The sequence below is a fragment of the Crocodylus porosus genome, unplaced genomic scaffold (assembly GCF_001723895.1).
Source record: "Crocodylus porosus isolate Cpor-Errol unplaced genomic scaffold, CroPor_comp1, whole genome shotgun sequence".
Classification (NCBI taxonomy): domain Eukaryota; kingdom Metazoa; phylum Chordata; order Crocodylia; family Crocodylidae; genus Crocodylus; species Crocodylus porosus.
In genome coordinates this window covers 4,703,140-4,727,169 of record NW_017728935.1, presented here as the reverse complement: position 1 = coordinate 4,727,169, position 24,030 = coordinate 4,703,140, and the positions used below count along the sequence as shown (strand labels likewise).

Below are 24,030 nucleotides of genomic sequence, written 5' to 3'. Positions count from 1 at the left end.
TAAACCAGTAATGCCCTTGGCCTTAATCAGAAGAACCAAAACAAGTCATTACAGCTGTTGTACTTGAATCATTTTTAATAGCACAAAACATGAACGAATCGTACAAAAATAAGCTCTGCAGGTAAGTGAGATATAGTGGAGGGCTTTGTATATACAAAAACCGTAAGCACAGAGGCTGCTGTTCATAGAAAATGCCCAGTGCCAAGAGAAACCTGTTTAGAAGTCACCTTTCAAGTTCAAGATGGTTCTGCAACAGTCTAATGGTAAGAGACCCAGCCTACAGCTGTCGATTAAACCAATGGCATTTCATAGGTCTGTAACACTCAGGCTGGGCTTCCCAAGCTCCGGGTGGTTCTGCAGCTGATCACTTTGATGCTTCATAGAAAATCTCATTAGCTTTTTGCTACATTTCTTGGTTTGTCTTTCTCTGTTTATTGCATGGATCGGATAAGTCTTCCTTGCAACTGTGAATAATGCAGCACACACATGCTCTCTCTGTTGTAGAACCAAGTATTGTAGTGTTTTAACTGAAGTGTGTGCCACAAATTTACATCGCATTGCTGTGGCTTTTGGGCTCCTGAGCCAGGTAGAGCTGAGCGTTGCTGTTTTAGGGGTTAAATCTTTTCTCGCTCTAAAGATGAGTCAGAATCCAGCTTTAAGATCCTAAATAGTTAACAGAATTGTGTAGATTTAAACTAAACCCCGTCAAAAGCCAGAGTTGAAATACTTTCTCCCCTCACATTTTGTGTTAAGATCTAAGGACAGGATTATTATTCTTGTGACATTTAAATTTAGTAACATCCACAGGGGCTTTTGGTGCTTGCAAGGGGTAGGCTGAGAGCTGGTGTCTGTTTCTAACTCCTGACTTTAGAGCAGTGGAGGGAGTTTGTGGGTGTGCGTGTGCCTATGATACTCGCATCCCAGTAACAAAGCATTTTCAGTGTCTCTGTAATGTGTTTATTATAAAATGAACTAGGCATTTTGACTCCAGGGCCCCTACATATGCACAGGCTACTACACATGCAGCCCTTTAAGGCAACACGTGCACAAGCAGAATCTGTGCAGCCTAGATGAAAGTTTTGTGTAATGCTTCCACAAGCTCGCCATCACCTTTTAGAGAGGGCTAATGCCAGGTGGCCTTGAAGCACTGCAAAACCCAGCTTCTGTATAAGCATGACACAGCGGCGCACATACTCTAGCTGCAGGTCTTGCTGTTGCAAACTCTGTGGCTTGAGTCTTGTACTATAAGCAGTACTTGCATGATGGTGCTGATGGAGTATACTCATCAGTCACTACTGTGTACATGTTTCATTCATAGCTGACGAATACACCTGTCTCATAACACTGTGTTCTCTGATGCAGCCTTTTTTTTGCTAGGAGGAAGTGGTGACTTAGGTTCCTCATTCAAAATAAACACAAACCCACAAATCTTGGCCCATTCTTCTAGGCTTTCATAGGACAGGAACTACTGTCTCCTCCTTTGTCTGCCGTTCTCAAGCTGTTTTGACTTTGTCCCTCAAAGTTGAGGACAGTCATCTTTGCTTTGACTTGAACTTGCAAAATACTCATGCACCCAAGTTGCTTGGATGACTTTCCTCCAGATTTGTTTCATGTTAATACATAACTGAAAAAAATGTTTACGTACGGAATCACTTAAGGGCTGAAATGAGTTATGGCAAGCAGCAGTACTTGTAACCAGTGGTATGTTCTTGTCTTCCAGGGAGAGCAGGTATAAATTGCTTATTCCCGAGGTCACGGAGCTATGTGGGGTATCATTTTTCACGATTATGTCTGTACTTCTCAGTTTTATTTCTATGCGTCTTCTGGTTTTTTTGTGTGTTCTACCTACCTCTGAGTTCATCTTAATCTCTGTGTTAAATCCTTCATTCCTCATCTACCCTTCAGCTTTGTGAACGCTAAGGAACTGATTTTCAAGCATCTAGCAGAAGGCAGGGCAGGATGGCACCTCTAGAATAACGGCCTCTGAGAGGCATAAACTTCTGTAAGCTAAAGCCTATTTCCTTAGATGCTATCATATCTATCATAGCATCTGATGAAGTTAGCTGTTGCCTACGAAAGCTTATACTGCTCTGAATTAGTTACTCTTTTACAGTGCCGCCCTGCCCTGCCTTCTGCCTGACTTCAGTCTAACGTGGCTAACTACCTCTCTCTCAAAGCAGTTCTCAACCAGGATGCCAAGGCACCTGGGGTGCCTTGAGATTCTTTCAATCTCAAGGTTTGCTGCAGGGTGTCACGCAAGGTTAGCGCTATGAAGTGCAGATACATGAGTCACAAGATAAACCCAGAGTTTTCAAAGAGGAATTTATAGTGTTAAAACTATTCTGACCTGCTGTGATCTTTCCTGAGTCCTTTGCAACAGAATAATTGTTCTATTAATTTTTTGAAGACAAGAAACGAGTCAGAACTAAGACCTGGCATTTCCCAAGTTTGGGGCTTGAGTCTACTGAGGGGTGCCTTGAACCAGAAAAGGTTGAGAGCCACTGTTCTAGCATCTCCTAGCCCCTGTTCAGAGGGAGCTGCTTTCACCTGAGCCCTTCTGAAGACCTGACTAGTTACCTAGGTAAAATAGGTACCTATTTACCGAGGTAACTGGCCTCTTGTTGTTTTTTTTTTTTCTCTCTCTTGGATATTTGGCCCTTACAAAACAGTGGGAGTATAGCGTACTGCAAGCCCACCCTAATTTTCAAGTGTTCCTCTTGTGTAATCTTCCACTAATCCTCCTCCCCTGTTGAGGCTCCAGCAGTAATTCTGAGTCACTAGTGACACTTTCTGGATGTCTGCGTAAAGTCTCCTAACACTACATAGCTCAGGGAATGAAACCTGTCTTGTTAGCTGTGGAGTGACTTCTGTTTCCTAACAGCACTTCCTTAAAAACAAATTCCATCTTACAAAGGTACAACAGAGCTTTTGAATTCAGGTTTTTGTCACTTGACCCAGCCCATCCTCCTGAACTTCTGCAATACAATCAGGGCTTTTTGGCGTGAGTCATCCTAAAATGTCTCATTGCCTCAGCCAATTATGGTGCACATAACTCACAGAGGAGTTACAGGCGAACATGCCGGCAGTAATATTTCCTTTGATGCTGTGACACGTTGTCCCACTTGCAATGAAGCAGTATAAAGCAGCGTCTGCACCTTACTTCAAAAGACAGGCAGTGGCTTTTGTGTATAATTAGGCTATTGGTAGTCTTGCTCACCCCCACAATAGAGAGCAGCGGGACCATGGAAAGGATGCCAGGAGAACTGCCTTCTTGCCCTGGGTAACCAGACAAAATGAATCTGTCGTCTTAACTCCTCCAGTGTCCCCTCCTTGGTCATTCGTTGTGTTCTTTTTAAATACCATTGTTTCCTTTCTACCTTTTTAATATTTGCAGCCGCTTCTGTAAGTCACAGAAACACAGGGTTTACTGAAAAGCCTCCTAAACACTGTTTGGTCTCGTTCCTTTGATGCGTGATAATGCCTGATGGCTGGTTTGATCAGTGTGAGAGATTATGGACAGTGTCGCTGTTAATAACAGACTGGCTCTTGCTAGAACGAGTGCTGAGACGATTCATTTAAGGTCAAAACGGGAAAGGATGCTAATAATGTTTTAATCTTGTTGGAGAGAGGTGGTTTCCACTGGAGAAAAGCATGTTTATAGAAATGTCCCGTTTTATCATCTTGAGAGGTCTAAAATTATGGAAGAGAAACTTCCAAACAAAAAGTGTTCGTGGCAGGGAAGACACTAAGGCCTTTTTGGTACTGGGGATTTTCCCTGTTATCATCTTTTGCTGCTTATTGTAAGCTGCTAGTGAAGACTGGCAAAACAACACTTTGCATTAGTGCAGCTTGACCCTGGTTTTCACCAGTCTGGATGCTGCGTCAGCACAAATGTGACTTGTAATGGATTCTCCACTCCATGCACAGCATTTGAATTCTGGCAGCTGCAGCAACAACAACAACCAAAAAATCCCAGTTAGACCAGGCCAGAAAGCAGCTTGCAGCTTGGTGAGCCCTGGTAGCTGGCGACTGTCAGGCTAGCTGGAAAAGGAGAGTTTGTAGGAGTCTTTTGTAGTAACTCCCTTGATAAGTTAATCTCTGAGGCCTGAATGCAAGTCCTGTGGATCTTAAAAGCAAAACCAGATCCATTATCTGAAATGCAGGAGCCAAATCAAATGTGTACATGAGACTTACCCGGTAGAGGGAGACAAAGAACCACACTGTCGGGATGGATCTTACATGGGTATGTAGCTACTTGCTGAAGTGAAAGGAGTGGGGACTTCAGTATGCAAAGTTGGAAGAACGGGGGTGGTAGGGATGTTTGCGCGCACACATTGTTCAGTTGGTTTCAGCTTTTGCCTATTGAAACTGATTTTGTCTCCAACTTTTTTTCAGGGTTTCCACGGTCCTTATCCCTTCGGACAGTCTTAAAAATCAAAAAACGGGTATCGACAAGAGGAGAAGTTTAACAACTGACTTACAGGGGCGGGAGGGAGGTTCTAATGGCTTACTGAAGACACAGCATGGACCCCCCCCTTCTCTGCCTCCACGTCCTGGATAACGAAGAAAACAATAACTTAAGACTAGTTGTTTCCAGAGGAAAAAACAAAACTAAGTATGCATGTGTGAATGCTGAATTTTCAGGAGTGCTGTTCAATGCTACAAGAAAGAAAATACACCAACACCATTTTTTTTTTTTTTTTTTAGGAGTCATTCTCATGATTAATTAGGTAGCTTAAAAGAAGTTTAAACATTTAAAATGAAAAAGCCATCTTTTTAAGAGAAATTATTTTGCCTACAAGAACGGTTGTAGTTTGTGCAAATGTTTAATTTCTTTGTTTGTTTCCTGTTCATATTTTTTTAAAAATAAGGGACAGCGTGCATTTTTATCAATTTTTGTGCTTGCCTGCTACAGAACGGGAACTTGCTTAGCATCTTCTGGGGTTTGTGCTGTGGCTTTGTTTTTTGTATGTTGGGCATTTTTTAATGTAAATTTGGGTTCACGCCCAGCTCTCTGGATTTTAATGACTTCGGCTGTTCTTAGTTATCTACCTTTTTAATCTTTTGTTGATTTTCTTTTCCCCTTTTGAGGGGTGCTGTTGGTATTCCAAACCTGTCCTTGAAGATTTAAGTCAACACCAGATTTCATTATCTCATAAGGAGGAGAGGAGTGCAGGACTAAGCTCAGATAATATGGGAGACTCCTCCCAACCCCCTTGAAACTTGACTACACAAAATATATGTATATATTTTGTTTCATTTTATATATGTATATATATAATGAAACAAATTTATTAGGATTCCAAAGCTGGTAGGATTATTTTTGAAATACCATCTTGTTAACTGTCAATGTACAGTAGTTGTGCCTAGGACCACCATGCAAGTGTATTAGTCTTGTGCCAAGAGGAAGCTAACTTTCTGTATCTAGTTCACCAGCTAGTAATTGTAAAGCTTTGCAAAAGTCATGTTCTTTAGTTTTAAGCCTTCCATTCTTACCCTTCCATCTTGTATCAGTATACTTCTAATTCCTCTTTCTTGTGGTGAAGTGCTAGCTTAGCAGAGAGAGGCCAAGATGTTTTTGAATGTAGCGCAAGAAGTGGAATCATCAGCTGGATTCCACGATGGCATCTTGCATTTCTCTCGCCTTTCTCTTGCTGGCCAGTTTAGCTTCTGTGAGGTTTTTCTTTCTAGATGAGCTCTTCGAGGTTTGTTTTTAGACAAGGGAGAGCTCTTCTGGATGTGAGGGTCATGTAACTGTGGAATGATAGCCATGTATAATAGGATGACACAGACTAATCCCAGAGGTAGGAAAAGTGACTTGAGTTCTGTGTCAGACTTCCAAGGTGCTGTGGTCACTGTGAGTCGAACTGAAATGGGAGAGGGTTTGAGGGTACTATCTACTTCAGAAACTTGAACCAAGCCACAAGAGCCGCCTGCCAAAGATACACTAATATGCAAAACACCCCTCTTATCATCATGTAGTTACCCTAACCCAGACTGCCATCTTCTCTCGGTCTGCCCTAGGCTGTTTCCAAGGAGCACTAGTTCCTTGATTGTGTCAGTGTTTGTTCTTCATTTAGCCTCCGACGTCCCTCTTCTCACACCAAGGCAAGCAGGTAGATTCTGTTGAGGTTAATGAATTCCTCATACCCGGCAGAGCAAGACTTGGGCCTTTGGGGAGAAGCATGGGGCCTGGCAGTCTTGTGCTTTTGCTGACCACTGGTGGGCTTTGTTTGTCTCGTAGAGATCCTAGTCTGAAGAGTAATTTCCCTGTACGTTTGAAATCTAAAGAGAGCTCCAAATGCTGGGAGAGGAACTTGTGTAAGGATTTGCTACTTGGGTGTAAGAAGGGAAGCTTGGAAGACGTCCTGTGTACTGTGAGCCTGTTGCTGAGCCAGCTCTTGTTGCTGAGTTAACCTGGAGGCATGTGGGGAGGAGAAGGCAGCTTTTTGCTAAAACTGCACAGGTTGATTAGATCCAAGTTGCTCCCCCTTGAATGCAAATGGAGAAGGTGCACTTGTTCAGCTGCAGTCCTCATACTCTGTGTACGTTGTAAAATTCCTCTTGCCCTGGATGAGTTGCAGCCTTTGGACAGGTGAGTAAAGGGAGAGATTTACATCATCCTGACCCTGTCGGCGAATGGATCTTTTCTTCCCAGCTTGGCCTGGTGGAGTTGGTTGTGACAAGCCCGCTAGGCATTGAGCCTGTGCCCTCCAGTACCTCATGTGCATGACTCCTGTGTGTCCTTTCTAAAGCGGGGGGAAGAGGCCAGGGGATTGCTGTGTAGTCCAGCTGATGAGGCTGCCCCTTAGCCTCTTCGCTTCAGCCTTATCTGGCTGTTGTGTAGACTGAGGTGAAAATGAGCCCTGGGTCACTGACACCTGCTGCTGCCGTACTCGGAACCCTGCAGACCTCATATGGGCAGGGGCAGTTGTGTCACCCTCGGGCCTGACTTCATTTTCCCTTCTGCTCCCAGGCGCACACATTTGATGCATGTAGAAATGACTACCGTGTGTATGTCCACGTTTTTCCATTGCAAAGATTCCTTTTCCAGGAGTCACGTGGCAGGCACCCTGGTACTGGCCTCTCGTAGTCGGAGGGCATGCCGATTTTGCACAGCTTTGAATCCAGTCTCCTTTCTCCCCTTCAGTCTAGCAGCACTCTTGTCACCGGGATGCTCACTCCAGGATGCGAGGGAAGTCACTGTCAGACTTGACTTGCAGCTGCAGAAAACCAGCCTCTCGATACTCATGTATTACAGCTGTTCCCCAGGAAACCCTCTTGAGCATAAACACAATCCTTTTCTATGGGGATGATCATTATATCACTAGTGACAAAATGCTATAACTGTTTGAGGGTGTTGGTTAGTTGAATAACCCCTGCTGTAACAGTGGGAGAATGTTTAAATTGCTGGTAATTCTGCCTCTTTTCCCTCCTCATCTCTCCAGAGAGACCTGCTTTGATGTCAGCAGTGGTTTATGTCCTCAAGTTCCCTAGTACTCAGAAATGCTAGCAGTCTCCAGATACAACTTGCCATTCAGTCTGCAGTAGTTCTTAAATGAGGAGTTTTGAGGATGGTTAGCAAAACTCTTTCCGGATAACAGCGAGAGCAGCAATTGCACTGGTTTTGTAGAGCGGCACTTTTGAACTTGGGAGTCCAGAGTGAGGCATTTAAACCAAAAAATGACCTACATTTCCAGAAGCGCTCAATACCTAAGTTTTCTCACAGACTTTGATGGGAAGGTGTGGGTGCAGCAGTTACGTAAGCTAGGCTGAATGTGTTGTACTGACTTCTAGGATTGTCAGGAACCGATTTGTCAGCTGAGACCACTGGACAGGGGAAGGCCAGATGACGTTTGCTCCATGCAGCGTTTCCTCAAGCGCGTTCCCTGATCTGGGAGGCAAAGGAGCTCGTGGTACCCAGTGGTATGAGAGAGACTGTGGCTATAGATAGGGCGTACCAGGACAATTTTCTTTGTTTCTCTAGACGCAACTTTTTTTTTTTCTTTAGAGGCAATGATCTTGGGAGTGGTGAAATGAGGTAGGGGGTTGGGACCTTTTAAGCCATGAATTTCACATTTCCAGCAATTACCTTTCTTTCATGGATCCTTGAGCTTTGCATCAGCCATTTGGGTCGGGAAATGCCTCAAAATCTTCTGCATCTGAGAATGTGACTGAAACTGGGGCTACAAAAGCATCCTGTCCCACTGCTGAGAAAGCCAGGGATGAGCACTGGAGCCCTTCTTGCTGATAATGTGCTCCATACCTGGGAACAGGTGACCCGCCTGCTTTGGCGAGGCTGGGACTCTGGTGCTTTGTGTTTCAGGAGGACCACCCTGAATCCTCCAGAGCTTGGAAGATATCTGTTGCTCCCCAAGGGGGGAAGCAGAAACAGTCCCAGAGCCTGCGGGTGTGAGTGGCTGGTGTTGGCAGGGCTGAGAAATGCACGCTGTCCCGTGTCTGGGTTTCCGTTGTGTTTTTTTTTTTTTTCCTGTGTGAGTGAGTGGTTGGTTCTGCGGCCTGTCTTTTATTCTCTCTGTGGGGAGTGCATGTGTAGAGCAGGATGGTGTGTTGCCGCATTGGGTCTGGGAGAAGTCGTACAAGAGCACATTGAGGGTTAAAAGGAAGCTGTTCCCTTTATGTATAAATGAATATTTGTATGATTAAATTAACACAGGAAAACATCTCCTGCAGCTCTCGAGTCTTATTGATGAATGTTCTCTTCTCTTGTCATCTCCATCGTGTGCCTGAAGTGAACGAGGTCCATTTAAGTCTCCGGGTTAGATGGAGGCGGCATGCAGACCTTAAAATCAGTTTGCACATGCAACACGGTAAAGTTCAACTCTCCCGCTCCTTCAGCCATGACTAATTTCAAGGCAACAATAAACTCAGGGTACACTGGACGCCCGAAATAAATAAGAAAGTTTTCCAGCCTACATACAGGTGCCAACAAAAATAAACACTGGAGAATGTACATTAAACTTGGAAGTAAATGGTTATGTGACCTGAGCTATCACCTGTTGGTGGGGGGGGAGGGATAGACTGGGTCCCACTCTGCTCATAGGTGGGTCCCTTCTGGGGGTCCCTGTGGTAGCAGGTTGCTTGCTCACACAGTCGACCACATTTGGGTCACAACTTATTCTTTCTGAGTTAAAGAGGGACAACTCTGTGCCCCAGGAGACACTGAACAAGTGCTCAGTTGCCCAATGACTTGTGAGTTTGGCATTGGGCCAGCACTGTTCTCTCCACGTGTGGCTGTAGGAAGGAGAATTCCTGCTCAAGCCAGCTCTATGATGGGATGTTGGGTAACGAGAGCATACAAAAGATGTTGAGACGCTGGAGTTACTTCAGCCCAGTTGTGGTGGGTGATCTGTATCACAGTGCATGGATCCCAAAAGTCTAAGGTACTATTTAATGCAAACTTTCTCAAGTGCATGTAGTAGTAGTACTGCACGATGCAGATTGAAAAAAGAAATGTATAAAGGGAAATAGAAACAGGCATTTATATCAGAAGGGGCTTAGGCAACTCAGTCATTCAGTGGTCGCAGGGCTTGTTGGAGTCTAGGGGGTCATTCTGATAGCACCGTTAGAGGGGCAGCAATTCATTAAATCTGCCAAGTCCAAACTGTACTGTGGCTACGCTGAGGGCTGTTCCTTTGCTGGCTGTGGGGGTTTTGTCATACACTTCACTACCCCGTATCTGAAATGGTTGAGCTTGCGCTAGTGATGATGTGGCAGATCAAAACCAGCCTCATCAAGGCGTCTAAAGACAGAGGAGTTCCTTACAAAGGGCCCATCGTTCCTGTTCTGTTCGCTGAAAGGTAACCGTGTCTTCTGTGAAGATGGTCAGTAGCATAGACCGGACTGGTCTTCTGCTAATGAGCCAGTGGGTGGCTGGGGAAGGGGAGACCCGAGACTCGCTGTAGAGGGTGGATCACTGGAGGCAATAACCATAACATTTCAGAGTGCTCTGATATATCAGATGACCTAGAAGCATGTATTACGCCCATCTGGATCTGGAGACCACTCTGAGTGACAAGGCCCTCAACTCAGGTGGCATCTCCTGACAACCTGTCCTAAACAAGATTTTGAGCCAATGTCAAGGACTAGTACCGTGCCAAGCTTCAGTGGTCCAGCATGAAGGATGGAGGTAAGTGTTGTTTTGACAAGTACCTTTAGCCTCTTGGCTGACTGATTGTGGATGGGGGGGGGGAGGGTCAAGTGGGAAAGGGAAAAACAAGTGTGGCGCTACCAGCCGGCAGTCCAAAAGCAATCATGCTCAGGGGTTCAGAGGTTATGCTAACTTACCGAGCTTACCTCGTACAGAGAGGAAAACACTGGCAGCAAATTGGAAGCTCGGGCCCCCAGCCCAGCCCTGCTGCTGTCCCCTCACCTACTGACCAACCAGTCCCTCCATTTTTTTCCCCAATGACCTCCAGATCTTGGTGTATTGCCTTCAGTGGAGCCATGCTGACTTGTACCAGCCAGAGGATCTGGCCCACCCAGCGTTTCACCTGGATCCATCCTGGCTCATCACTGAAAAACCCAGAAATCCCTAGATATTTAAGGTTGGAGTGTGGGTCATCTGGGAGCATCTACTCTCTCCGATCCTGTTAGAAGTGGGTCCCAAAGCTTCACGGGCTCAGAAAGTGCCTGCAATACCACACGGCTTGACTATCACAACGAGCCAAATAATTTTGCTCTTATGACTTTTGCATTAAGCCCAATATTTTGCCTATATAGATTTTATTTTGGATCACCTTAGTGGAGCTGTTCTCTTGCTTACATGTGACTTTATTATTAATCCCTGAGAGAAGCATTTGTGATCTTGAGAGATCTATATATCTATAACTAAAAAAACAAAATTAAAACATTTGAATAAGTGCCTGGAGCTTTCATATGCTGTTTAAGCTTGATTGAAAACTTTGCTGGGAACAGACATCCTGCTGATTGCACCCATGGCTATTTATTTTGTGCCTGGAAACAAATGCACCCCTTGGATCCTCGATGCTCCCAGCTGTTTTTAAACTGGCTGTGTTTGGATAGTTTAAGATTCCCTCTCTCCACCTCCTCCCTTTTCATTTACTAGTTATTTGCTTGAAAGAATCTGTTTGTCTTTAGGGCTGCCACCTGTCAGGAGTTCATCAAAGCAAGACAATCAGATCACACCCTCATTATACCACTATCTTAGAAGCAGGCAAATAAGCAAGGCTGTTGCTACAATATCAGGTCACTTTTCCACTGCACAGTGACTCTTACCTGGTGGTTTCATACTTTGGGTGTGGTGTGAGGTGGCAAAGCCAAAAGCAAAGTCAAATAGTGGCTGGAGAATCAGAATCTACTTTTGCAGTAAGAGGGGCATAAGTAGAATTTTATAACACTTTTTAATGTGCGTTTTTTAAGATAAGAGTTAATCCAACCTCATGCTTCAGGTCTTCCAAGTGATGGCTGCAGTGGTCAGGATGGCATTCCTCCTCCTCTATGCCCTATGCAGCCTGATATATGGTGGGGAAACGGGACTGCTCGCCTCTAACTCTTGGTTATTAGTTACTGCTAGGAGATGAAGTTACGGGTTCAAGGGATCATATTGTTCCTCTGTGGTAAATCTTGCTGTCTGGCTTCAGTCACTGAAGGAACATAGTAATTTTTCCATGCACCTCTGGCTGGAGGGGGGTTTTGCCATTATGAAATGATTGCAGAGTAGTTCACATGCTTAACCATAAGAGAAAAGTGCTTTAGCATGGAGCAGTGCTGGTCTGTGCTGGATACCTATTTTAGTCTGTCTGTAATGGGTAGGCAACCCCCAGCACACATGGCAGTGTGGCACATGAAGGCATTTTGCTTGGCTTTTATTCCTAGGGGAAGGGGCTGGGGCTGGGGCTGTGGCTGTGCTGCCACAACAAGGATCCAGCCCCCTCATGGCTTCCCCACTGTCCACTTCTGGCACGCCAACATTTTACCAGTAGAGGTGCCAATTTTTTTGGCACTCCTGGTCTATAATCTATTCTGCCTTCTACTTCATTTGAAGTTAATATGGCAAACTAAATCACGAAGGACAACCTGCCGAGCCACTCTAGCAAGCTGGAAGCCACAGTGGGTCCAAAGACCAGCTCCTTATCCCCAACCCTCAAAGGCTACCCTGGATTGCAAGCAAAAGTTGTATCTTCTAGGATCTTGTTCTCGGCCCCTGCCTCTTCATTTTAGATCTAGGGCATTCTCTGAGGTAGGCCTCAGCTGATCTAAATTAGCATTTTTCTCTTGGGCTCAAATGAGGGTACCCGTTAAGCATCCACTACTGGGTGGCTCTTCAGGAGAGGCTGAGAAGTGGGATACCTATGGACTTTGTCAAGTCTGGGCAGCTTCAGCAAGTGCCATTGCTCCTTCAGCTTCATCCGTGCAGGGCAGAATAACCACATCAGTGGGATTGCATGTTTTCTGGTAGGAGGGCACTATGGAGGAAAACAGTGTGTGACCATGCAGCCAGGGGTCATATTGTGCCTATGTATAAAGGGGGGAATTAAGATTTGCTTATGCTGCCTTACTTTTGGTGTTCCCTAGCATCCGAGTGGTGGAGTTTGTAGCCTTAATATCTTGTTAATATATTGTTTGGCTGCAATCTGTTTCTGAGCCCTTCACCAGTTATATATTCCATTCACCTTTTTTTTTTAATGAAGCACATAAGCTGAAAAAAAATTAAACAGACCTGATTTATGGAAGCCTAACATGATCTAATATAAAACATACCAAATCATATTCATAATAAAACTGCTGAGCTTAATGTGATGAATCGGGAAACAACACAGGACGTTCCAGCGGGGAAAGAGATGGCACTCCTGGGTAAGGAAATGGCCTCATTAATAATAACGCCTATTAAAGCACTGGCACTGAAGTGCAGCATGATTTGTTCCATCCCTTTGAGAACGTTTGTCTGCAGAAGACTAAATTAAGCTGGACCAGTTTAAAAGCTGTCATCCAAATAATGCAAGGCAGATGGTGATACATGCCAGCCTATTAAAGCGCTTTATGTGGAGCTCTGCCCATACATCTGTGAGCCCTTTAAAAGAGCGTATTATTGATGGGCAAAATGAGGTACATGGATGTGAAATGACTTGAAATCCTGTGGCAAGGAGGCAACAGCGTAGCTTTCACTCCATCTCATGCAACAGCAGGCAGGGAAACCTAAAACCCGGCAACAGGTGATTTCTCGGGGCAAATGATGTGCAGTGAACTGCATTATCATCTCTGTTTCATGACTGTTTCTGTTTCTTAATCTGATTCTTTTTCGTGTTGGAAAATTGGATTGCACTGTGTGCCGCCTGGGGGATAGAGACACAAGTTCCCACTTGAACCATTCATACTGCTACCATTCAGCTTAATACCTGCAGCATCTTCCCCATGAAATCAATAGGATAGTGAAGTCCCTAGCAGGCTTCATGGAGTCTCTAGAACTTTTCCAGCTCCGGTGTGTTTTCAAGGTGAAGTGCCTTCAAGCATTTCAGGTGAATTGGGGAGATCTAGCAGAATTACCACTCTTCATGTACCCTCGTCGATTTTTAAATCATATGGTTTTTTGTTTTTTTTTTTGGTTTTTTTTTAGCGCAGAGGCTAATTAATGACTCAGTCTCTGGAGTTGCATCGGCTCCTGTACTCCACTGCTTGTAGGAAGCCATTCCCAGCCTGAGAGCACCAAAGGTGAACGTTTCCACCCTGTAGCATCTGTCTGGTCAAAAGGATGGGCCCTGCCTGCACTGGAGTGCCTGGATGAGCGTGAAGTGCTGTTTAAACAGGCAGCTGAAGAGGAGTGTAGACTGGTTGAAACTGAGTGCTTGGCCCCATCCAGGTGAGGAGAAGATGGGCAGATATTATGAGTTCAAGTATCCAGACTCTTACCTAGGCAAAGGGAATTCTCTGGCCTGCTATGAACAAGTGTAAACCAGATGATCACAGTCATCCTTTATAATCTAAGAATCTATACAGGTCACTTCATCTTTTTGTCATATGACAAACCTCAGGTGCCTGGTGAGCAAAACTGCCACCCTCTGGTATAAGTGTGGCCTGTGGATTTCCACTAGATCCTGAATCCTAGCAGTTCTTTCTGAAAAAATAGGCAGTGTGCCCAGTCCAGCCTCCAGTAAGAAGGTGACCACTTGCAGAGTCCTGTCACCAGCAGCTCTGAAAAGTTGACAGCTGAGTTGCTTGAACTACCCAGAGGGTGGGTGGGGGGTGGGAAGGTGTTAATACTAAGTCTTCAAATGTGTCACGGCTTCTCTTTATAAAAAGGCTGGTGATAAACTGTTCTCTGTGGCTACATGGGACAGGACAAGAAAAAACCACCTTAAATTGTAACTAGGGAAATTTAAGTTGGATGGTAGAACTTGCCAACTCCGGGTGGATAATCACTGGAACAGGCTCTCTAGAAAGGTGGTTAAATCTCCATCCTTGGAAGTCTTGAAAAGCAAGGTAGATGAACACTTGACTGGAACGGTTTAGATAGAGATGCTTGGCATTGGACTAGATGGCCTGTTGAGGTCCCTGCCAGTCCTGCTTTCCTCTGATTCCATAAAAGAAAGAAGTAGACTCTTTTCAACAAACAAACCATTTAAAGCGGGGGGAAAAGCTACATGAAGAAGTGGCTAGCATCAGGATTTCATAGTATCGTAGTGCTTAGGGTCGGAAGGAACCTAAACAGATCATCAGGTCCAAAGCCCTGCCCCAGACCTAATTAGGTTTAGGCTGTCCAGCACGTTACCCAGTAGCCACTTCTGCTTCTTACCAGTTAATTTTCTCTCTATCACTCTAATTTAAAAATTCAAATGCACCTGATACATTTGGAACAATCTTCCCAAGGAGATGATCCTTGCAGCTTTCAGTATATCCATATTTTGGGGCATGCAGGCATCTTGGGTCTGATGGATCTTGCTACTTCATCGTGTTCCTCTTTACATGAGACAGTACCGTTCCTAGGTAGTCTTTCAGCAAAAGCACTGTTTTGGAGACTGATGCTGTCTGGTCATAGTAAACAGAGGGGAAGGAAAGTGGGGAAGACTAGATAACAAGGAAACTTTTATTGTGGCGGACATCGTGCCTGCAGAAAGTCCCAGCTCTTAGCAGGTACGAGCCCAAGCGACCATACGCAGCCCTTCTGAGTCGGGGCTCTTGCTTCCCAGCAGCAGACAGCAGCCTGCTCCCAAACAGCTCCTCACAAGGGAAGGGAGCGTCCTGAAAACATTTGGGAGGTTCCCCAAAGTGAGCCCTTCTTTGCCAGCTGGTTCATTAAAGTCCTACTTCTCCTGGTCTTTCACCTGACTCAGAATTTTTTGAGGTTCTCTCAGCTCGGCTCTGGCGGCGCAGGTGTCACCAGGAGCACAGATCAGCATCCTTGCTTTAGACCAGGCGATGCAGAAGGCAGCACATGCACGGTTGAAGCCTGGTGGGCGCTGGCAGCTTTCCGACTCCCGCTCCCTGATGCTGTGTGTGTGCAGACCATCCCACGCTGTCAGACTGCTGTTGACTCCCAGCTCCATGCTACCGGCATGATGTAGTGGTGAGAGCCTCCTGAATTCCCACCTGAAAACGCAGGATAACAATACAACTTCTGGGTGCCTCAGGTAGTCAATGCTTCCCTGCAGACCTTCTCCCAGCTTTGCTGTGGCCTGAGGTGACCTTGGCATGCTGGCTGTAAAATGGGATAAGGAACTTTAGACTCTGCTCACAACTTGATTTCGAATCGCGTTGCTTTATTGCTTGTTTGCAGTCAGGTCCCATCGGCCTCTTGCTGAACTCCTTCCACATACAGCACCAGACAGACCTCTTGCCCTGAAGAGCTTGTGGCCTAGAAGCACGAGATGTTTGCTGGGGGCCAGGTCTAGGGAAGCATGGCAGAGAGCAAGATAGATATGTACCTCACAGACTAGCTGAATGAAAGCTATAGAGAGCACAAGCTTGTGTGAACATGAGCACAGAGCAGTGTATGAAGTGGAGTGAGCGATCTGAATACAAAAGGTGAAATGGGAGGAGGCCAGCAAATAAAAATCCATAGGAACAAAGGGGAAAGAGGTTTCACCTCTGTCCGCTCTTCTGGCCAGCTTCTGCCTAAAAGGGGCTCAGGGCTGAGCCATCCGCAGCACGGTAGAACAGCCGGCAGAGGGAGCTGAAGGCATTTCTCAGCTAGAGCGGAAAAGGCTCGGGCCCTGGAAGATGCTGTCCAGTTGGCTCTGCTACGTGTCAGGGTTTATTTTTCCATAGCAATGAGGTGTCAGCTTTTGTTCTGAGCGCCGTGCCCCAAGCGTTGGCAACTTCTATGGGCAAATGTGGTGGCGGGGAGAGGAGCGGGGGGCACGCGGGTGACCTCGCGCTGCACGGGAGAGGAAGCCGTCTGTCTGCTGGCCTCGGTGGGGAGCAAGGGGAGATGACAGTGGAACGGGGCACCTGAGTGGGTTTGTCTGTCAATGGGGAGCACTTGGGTCAGACTTAAAGGTAATAAAGCACTGCTGGTACCTAAAAGGTCTGAGACGGTGCCTGGGGAATGTGGGACGAGGCTCACCCTTGCAAAGCTGTCCCGCATGGGTGGGTGCAGAACCTGAAGAAAACCAAAAAGAGGAGGCATGAAGGGGTTCCTGCTTTTGTGAGAAGCATCCTAGCTGGGCAGGACTCTCTTCAGGGCAGGTGAATGCACTCCAAGGCAGCTTTCTGGGGAGGTTTAGATGGCAGCTGAAGAGCTGCGCAGTCCACATGGCTTTCATTGCATCTGAAGCCTATGGTTGAGCCCTTGGAGCTGAGCATCCTGCCCTTCCTCTTTGGGGGCGGAGGTGGCGGTGTAAAGCCTGGAGGGCAGAGAGTGGGATTGCGGCCGGTGAGGAGGGAATTGGCTACTGCAGGAACACGCTACCTTGCTGGATGCCTGCGCTGCAAGTGGAAGCCTGAGTTGGAGGCTATTGCCAAGGCACCCTGGGGGTGGGAGTCGTAATAGATATTGTGGATTAATTATTACTAGCTTTCCTTGTCACCTTTCCCTCCCAATCCAATTTTCTTTGTTTCACACAATGGAATTGGTGGTGTGAGTGTGAAGTCTCAACGATGGAGGGTGCCCAGGGGAGGTAGTTGAGGCTTCCCAGGTTTCTAGGCAGGTGTTTGAGCGTATTGTTAAAGGAACCCCTAGATATTTGAGCCTGGCCCTTCTTACTGCAGACATCTGGCTGATGGCCCTACCTGCTTACCAATTTCCTGCCCAGTCCAGCTTGCTTGAGGGAGGATGGAGATCAATGGATGCACTCATCCGTTATATTTCAAAACGCCTGGTTGGTTGTGAGCTGGCCCAAAGCTGCCAGTGGATTTCCAACAGATCCTGAATCCTAGCAGCTTTTGCTCCGCGTCCTTCCTGCTCACTCAAAGCTCCAGTTCTCAGTGCTGCCACCCGGCCTGACGTGGGCTGGATCCTCCCTTAGGATTTGTCCTGCATCACGATCTAGTGCATCAATGGATCTTGTGCCCATGATGTCTACTAAAATAAACGCATCTTAGGTGGGGCAAGAGACCTCTTGAGCAGGCGCTGCCCCCAGGTTAGAGGGTGATCCTGGAAGGGGGTGCGTGCATGTGGTGTGTCTCTTTTTAAGACAAGCGTCTGGTCCTCTAGTCCTGCTGCCATGTGTGTTTATGAAGTACCAGAAGAGCATGCAAAGCTCACTAAGTGCCTGAGCCATGCAACAGTGAGAGAGCAGGGCAGCTTCTCAGCTCTTGTTACAAGTCACCTGCCAGGGCAGAAGGAGTTTTATGGTGCAAGGCAGGAGGGAGCTGGGGTAGCCCTTTCTATTGCCAGTGCCAATAAATCTTGAGGATCTGTTATTGCCTTTTAAGCTTTCTCCAGAAGGAGGATTGCTCTTCGGGGGTCTCAGAAGCTCTCGCAGAGGGAGAGGGAACTCAGAAATGTTTTAAGAGGACTCGGCTTCCGTTGCATCTGCCTTTAACCACCCACTATGGCAGGTCAGCAACGGTCCCACCTCCCCCCCCCAGCCTTCCTGAAGGATCTGTTCACTTGCAATTTTTGCTTCGTGCTGTCACCCCAAACTGTACAGAAATCACAAATCATCCTTCCCTGTTTTAAAACGAGTGAGATTTCAACCCAGGTGGTGGCCACTGCCTTCTCTGATCTTCTGGTTTTGGAGGCTGCCGAGGTCAGGATTTGCTCAGCTTTCCTCTGCAAGCCCAAGGGGTAGAAACTCAGGGGCTCCCCACTCCTTCCCCGCCCCCACCTTTGTGCATGGAAGCAAAGAGTCCCATTATTATGGGACTCCAGAAGCTGGATCTTCAAGGCAACACCCACTGGCTCTCCAGAGACTTGCTGTGAAATGGAGAGGGCGAGAGCAGTCCAGCCTTGGTCTGTTGTGTTGTCCACGTGCCTGTTAACCCTGACAGCTAGCTGAACCCAGAAGCCTTCAACAGGATCCACTGTAAACTGTCCTGACTCTTGTAACAAAGATTCAGCTGGCACAGATGAAGCCATTCATCCCTCCCACCTGCCAGCAAGCCCTTTTCTCCCCACAGTGCATTATCTGTCGGAAGGGAGCGGGAGTCGGAAAGCTGCCAGCGCCCACCAGGCTTGAACCGTGCATGAGCTGCCTTCTGCATCGCCTGGTCTAAAGCAAGGATGCTGATCTGTGCTCCTGGTGACACCTGCGCCGCCAGAGCCGAGCTGAGAGAACCTCAAAAAATTCTGAGTCAGGTGAAAGACCAGGAGAAGTAGGACTTTAATGAACCAGCTGGCAAAGAAGGGCTCACTTTGGGGAACCTCCCAAATGTTTTCAGGACGCTCCCTTCCCTTGTGAGGAGCTGTTTGGGAGCAGGCTGCTGTCTGCTGCTGGGAAGCAAGAGCCCCGACTCAGAAGGGCTGCGTATGGTCGCTTGGGCTCGTACCTGCTAAGAGCTGGGACTTTCTGCAGGCACGATGTCCGCCACAATAAAAGTTTCCTTGTTATCTAATCTTCCCCGCTTTCCTTCCCCTCTGTTTACTGTGACCAAGTTTCCTCAATAAGTCTGACAGCTGCAGGCTGAGCTGTGACGTCAAACTGGAATACTGAAAGAAAAAAATTGTGGTTTTTTTAAATGAGGACTGTTTAATACTAGTCATTGGAAAGTGGCTACCGAAGTGTGGGGCTGGTGGGGAGACCCCGGGGCCTGCGGTACCCTTTGATGCACGAGCCGTGTTTACGCACCACTCGGGGCAATGTTAAGAAATCGTGTGACTTGGTTAGCCTCAGATTTGATGGTGCAAGACCTTGCCCCATGCTAGGGCCTCTAGCACCCAAGTGGTGTCTCTCCTGCTTTGTGTGGGGTGGGAGGGTGGGGATTGCCAGCCAGAGATGCCAGATGGTTGGAGCACCTGCCCAGCAGCCAGTGCAAGGGCCGTTGGCTGTGTCGAAAACTTCCCACTGTCCTGACATCCACCCTGTGCCAGTTGGCTCTTTGCTCCAGCCTGCTCCCCCTTTAGATCCCTTCCTCCTAGATTGGGTGCATACCAGCCCCCTTGCCCCCTTTTCTCCTGCCCAAGCCCTTACCACCCTTTGCTCCCCATTTCTTTCCCTTTAGATTTTTTTTGCCTTTTTTATTAAACTCACCAAAAAACCACACTGGTAAGACACCACCTGCCACCATCCCACCGAGTCCCACATCTCCCCCACCCTGCCTGTCTCTTGATTGTAAGTGCTTCACAGCACATGCCATCTACTTCTCTGTGTTTGTACAGTGCCTGGTGCAATGGAGCTCAGCTCTTGTATGGCCTTTAGGCACTACTGTAATAAAAAGGTTAATAATAAAGTGTGGAACTTGCCTGGACTTTGCACAGGGGAGTGTTAGGCAACAGTAATCTTATGTTAACTTCAAGCTTTTCCAGCTAGTAGATCCTAAAGTTCATTGGATAGGTGCCCACTGCTTCATCCAGCTCTGGGGTGGAAGGGGGTACCTAGCAAAAAACAGACGGCACCATATTCAGCTGAAACGCTGTTCCTGACATTGCCTGCCCTGTCCATGACCCATCATAACTCAGGGTCTTGGAGTCACTATCCCGTTAGACCTCTTCACAAAGGTCAGTCCAAGCACTTCGCTTCCTTTTCCTCCCATGGACCCTTTCTCTGGTGAGTTGTCTCTCTTTCGAAACAAGGTTCTGTTCCTGTAGTCCTGCTTTCATGCGTGTTTATGAAGTATCCTGGCATTCTGGTTCTTCAAAACCAGAACCAGGCTCCTGGTATCTTGAAGCTTCAGCCTCATAGTCTCTGGCTTTCTATGTTTCGAGCTTTTGACAAGCGTCTTGATGGAGAAGAGGAGTGGGAGCAGCAGTGGCAGCTGAATTCCTGGACTTCAGAAGATGCTGGTCCTTCCAGCTCCAACTTAAGGGACACTGCTGGAGCCAACAGCATAGCTAAAGTAAAGGGCTCTTAGGTTTCAACTTTATCTTACTCATTTTGAAAGAGAGAGAGAGTCTGGTGTTTAGGTAAGGACGTTCTCTTTTGCTCCCAAGCCCACGGCTTCCATTTTCACCAAGTCCAGAGACCAACAAATATTGTCTTGATGACTTCAGGGTTAAAGGAACCCAAAGCAGGCAGGGATCTGCATCAGGACAAGTCTTTACCTCTTTGTATTATGCCCTGACACCCGTTTATGAGCGTCTCAGAGGAGAGGCTGAGGCTTGTGAATGGAGGGCCTTCCTTTTCCAGTGCGCTCAACCCAGCACCTTCTTGCCAGCTCTGTGCTGGCTGCGAGCGTTAAATAAATAGACAGGTGTTCAGTTTATTTTTAAAGCAGAAGTGCTGAGCCCAGCAAGATTGTCAATTTTCCTTCGGAGAATCCACACCCCGAGCAGCGTTTGTCTGACAGGCGCAGAGAAACCGAGGATGGCCGTTTGCTAAACGCAGTCCTGGAAGTAACTGTTTTGTTTTGTTTTGCTTTTTCCCCCAACAGCTGGTGTTCCAGAACTGGGGACGTGCAGCCAGAGGGGAGCAAAACCGGCTGTGTTTCATGGGAAGGAAGCAGTGAGACCACGTCTGATTTTGGCCAGGAAGGAGACAGGGTACAGGAAGTGTCTGCTGTAGCTCTGGTAAGAAATCCACTTGTACTGGGGCTTCTCAAGGTGGGAGAAGGCTCCTCTTTGTTACAGGCAGTCAGATTTGTGGGTGCCTGGCATGGTTACCCCCAGCACCGATGGACGCGTTACGGGCGTTGACGAGGTTGCAGGGAAGAGTGCGGGAAGCTGAGACGTTATCGACCACTCTTGTCTACCAGGGTTAGCACGTGGCCCATCAGTGAGCTGACTGTTCTCAGCTATCTGATCTGGCATTTGCTTGGTCCCAGCTCACAAAGGAGGGTTAGAAGGAAACAGGTTGTGGTGCCTGAGAAGCAGGTTTGGCAGAAATTTTAAAGGGGTCTGAATCAATAGCGATAAGGAAGCAATTATTTAAAGAGCAAACAAATGGAAACTACTAGCTTGTGTGTGTGTGTTTGTGGGAGCAGGCACAGTGTCAGCGCTGTCAACTGAAGGAAGTGGCTCCCACCACCTTCTCGCCCTGCTTCACGTACCGTCTAGGTTTTTGTATCGTGCCTGTTATGGCACATACGTGAAAGGAGCCCGGTGCCAGGTTCTGTTGGATGTGCCAGTGGTAGGGGCTTGTTGCTGGGCGCAGGGAGGGGCAGAGGTAGTAATCTGTGCTAGTAATCGGGCAGAAGGTAGAGCAGGGCAGCCTCCTAGAGACTAACTGGTTCAGAGGAGTGACCTTTTGTAGGCAACGACCTACTTCTGTAGATTCCTTTTGAGGAGAAACCAGAGGTTGCCTGGACGGTGTCTGGAGTTGCTCCAAGTTGACTAAAAGCAGCCAAATGAAACATCTGATCAATCGGTCTCCCTCGTAATTCCAGAGAAAGCGCAGCCCTCTCCTGGGGCCGCCAATCCAAGCGTAAGCTGGGGAGCCACATTCATGACGGGTCTGAAAGCCTTGATGCAAATAACAGCTGTATTGGGTCATCCCATCAGGAAAACCAGTGTGGGGCAAGTTGCTCAGAAATTGGCCCACATCCTATGCAATCAGAATCGGAAGCTTCCTCCGTGGGCTGTGCAGGGCATTGTGAGCACCTGGGGTTGCTTTATATGTCATATGGAGAAGATACAGATCTTGAGTTACAGATGGGCCACTGGTCATTGTTTATTTTCATGCACAAAACCTCATGGGCGCATCAAGCTGCCCTAGTCTAGTGGGCAAGTTCCTATGCTAAATTCTTAGCCTCTCTGCACCTTGTCTTCCCACTCCAAAATAGGGGTGGTTGGTATGCGGAGGCTTAATTCAACTGTTTATTTTAAAATGGTTTTAAAAAGCTGCCTCTCAACACTGCAGGTTCCCGTGACAAAAGGCTCCGTTCAAGTGCAAAGCGTGTGCGTTGACGTGAAATTATTCGTACATACCAAAACGCCATCATCACTGGGGTCCTTTCCTTTTTCACATCCTGGCGACAAGGTATTCAGCAGAATTTGCAGTTTCGTTGGAACCTGACATGGTCGCACCATGAATGCTTCTGCTGTGGCCTCAGACCTGTGACCTCTGGACTGTCAATTGGGCACCTTAGCACCTGCACCCCCCTAACCCCTGCCCTGGGGTGGAAGCTACTGAATAAAATATAAGGCTCTGGTTCCATGCAGGGTGAGAGGAGAAGTCTGTGCTCTCAGCTGGAACAACAGTAGGGATCGTGAGTTGGGATTGACTTGGAGCCTGGCGTTAATGCTACTAGTTCTGTAGGAAGTGCCGTGATCGCTGCAGCTGCTGGTTTGGGGGTTAGTTGATACAGTTTTAACTCGTGTTGAAAGGCACCTTGAACCTTTTTTCCATTTATGTAGTGAAGAGTAGGTAGAATGAAGTGGCCTGGAGCTGTAATCTTGCATCCCTTTTGAATAGATTGGTAGGCTCCTGCCAAAAGGGGGCTCTGAAATTGCCTGTTGTTCCAGCCTGAACGGGCAAGTCTGTGATTTTTCACAGTCGAATTAAAAACTGCACAGAACTGCCCTGACACACAGAAGAAAAGAGAAAAAAACCACATACACACTTTTTTCCCCCTATTTTTATATTTTTTCTATTACATATATTTATGTATATGTATGTATATACATTTATGTTTTCCTATTTCCCATCCTGTTCTTCGCAGAACAGATTTACTGTTACAGTAAGTAAGTGGCATATGCTTTGCATTATCCCTGTCTAGTCCCATGTTACCACTTGTTACCTGGGATTAAAAGGGATTTCTGTTGCAGCGCTGGTGAGCAGAGCTCTCTGTGAATCCTGAACTCCCCGCGCGCTCCCTTTTCTGCAGGTCAGGGTGCCCATTTCAGAATGGAGCGATTGTTATCGCGCCATATGTCAGGTTGCATAAGAGCTTTCTCTCTAATCCCGGCTCTGATCCCGTGTTAGGACATGTTAAGGGCCTGATTTTTTTGAAAGGCCAAATACCTACTGCAATAAGTGAAATCCATAGGAGCTGCCAATGCTGAGCGCTGGAGAGTTAGGCCCCAGGTCATTAAATGGGTGGGGGCTATGCTAAATGATATGCTATGCTAAATGGTGGGGGCTATATGAAATTCGCTGTTCAGTTTTCAAGTGGGCTCACAATCACTTCAGTGCTGCCAACCTGCAGACATCCCACCAAATCCTTGATATTGGCTTAAAATAACATTTGCCAAATACATCTTGGGTTTTCCGTTCACCTTCTGGCTTGAGCCCTTTGAGCTGCAGTCCCTTTTGGATTTGTGACCCTGCTCCCAATGTGAACCTGACCGCCAAGTGTCTCGGGGGTCCCTAGTTTGGGAACTGCTGCTCTGGGACCCAAAGTTTTCCTATTCCTGAATGTTTCTCTGTAGCCCAGAAGTCTAGATTCACTTTCTTTTTAATGATGCTTCTTACTCAGTCCCCTGGCTCCAGGAGGTTGGGTTTGGAGGAATGCATTAAGGATTATGAGACTTGCAATAATATCATTGGTATTATGGGAGCCAAATGTTTCCAGAGG

At 47.0% G+C, this 24,030-nt stretch overlaps 1 protein-coding gene across 1 annotated transcript in view; it reads left to right on the top strand.

Annotated features, from left to right (window-relative positions):
- Positions 1–4,435, top strand: part of CUNH6orf106 (chromosome unknown C6orf106 homolog) — a 43,049-nt gene extending 38,614 nt beyond the window's left edge. Inside the window, exon 5 of the mRNA XM_019546730.1 lies at positions 4,396–4,435. Within this exon, the coding sequence (XP_019402275.1) occupies positions 4,396–4,431 (36 nt within the window). The 3' untranslated portion in view covers positions 4,432–4,435. The remainder of the gene's footprint in view (positions 1–4,395) is intronic.
- Positions 4,436–24,030: the final 19,595 nt, after the last annotated feature.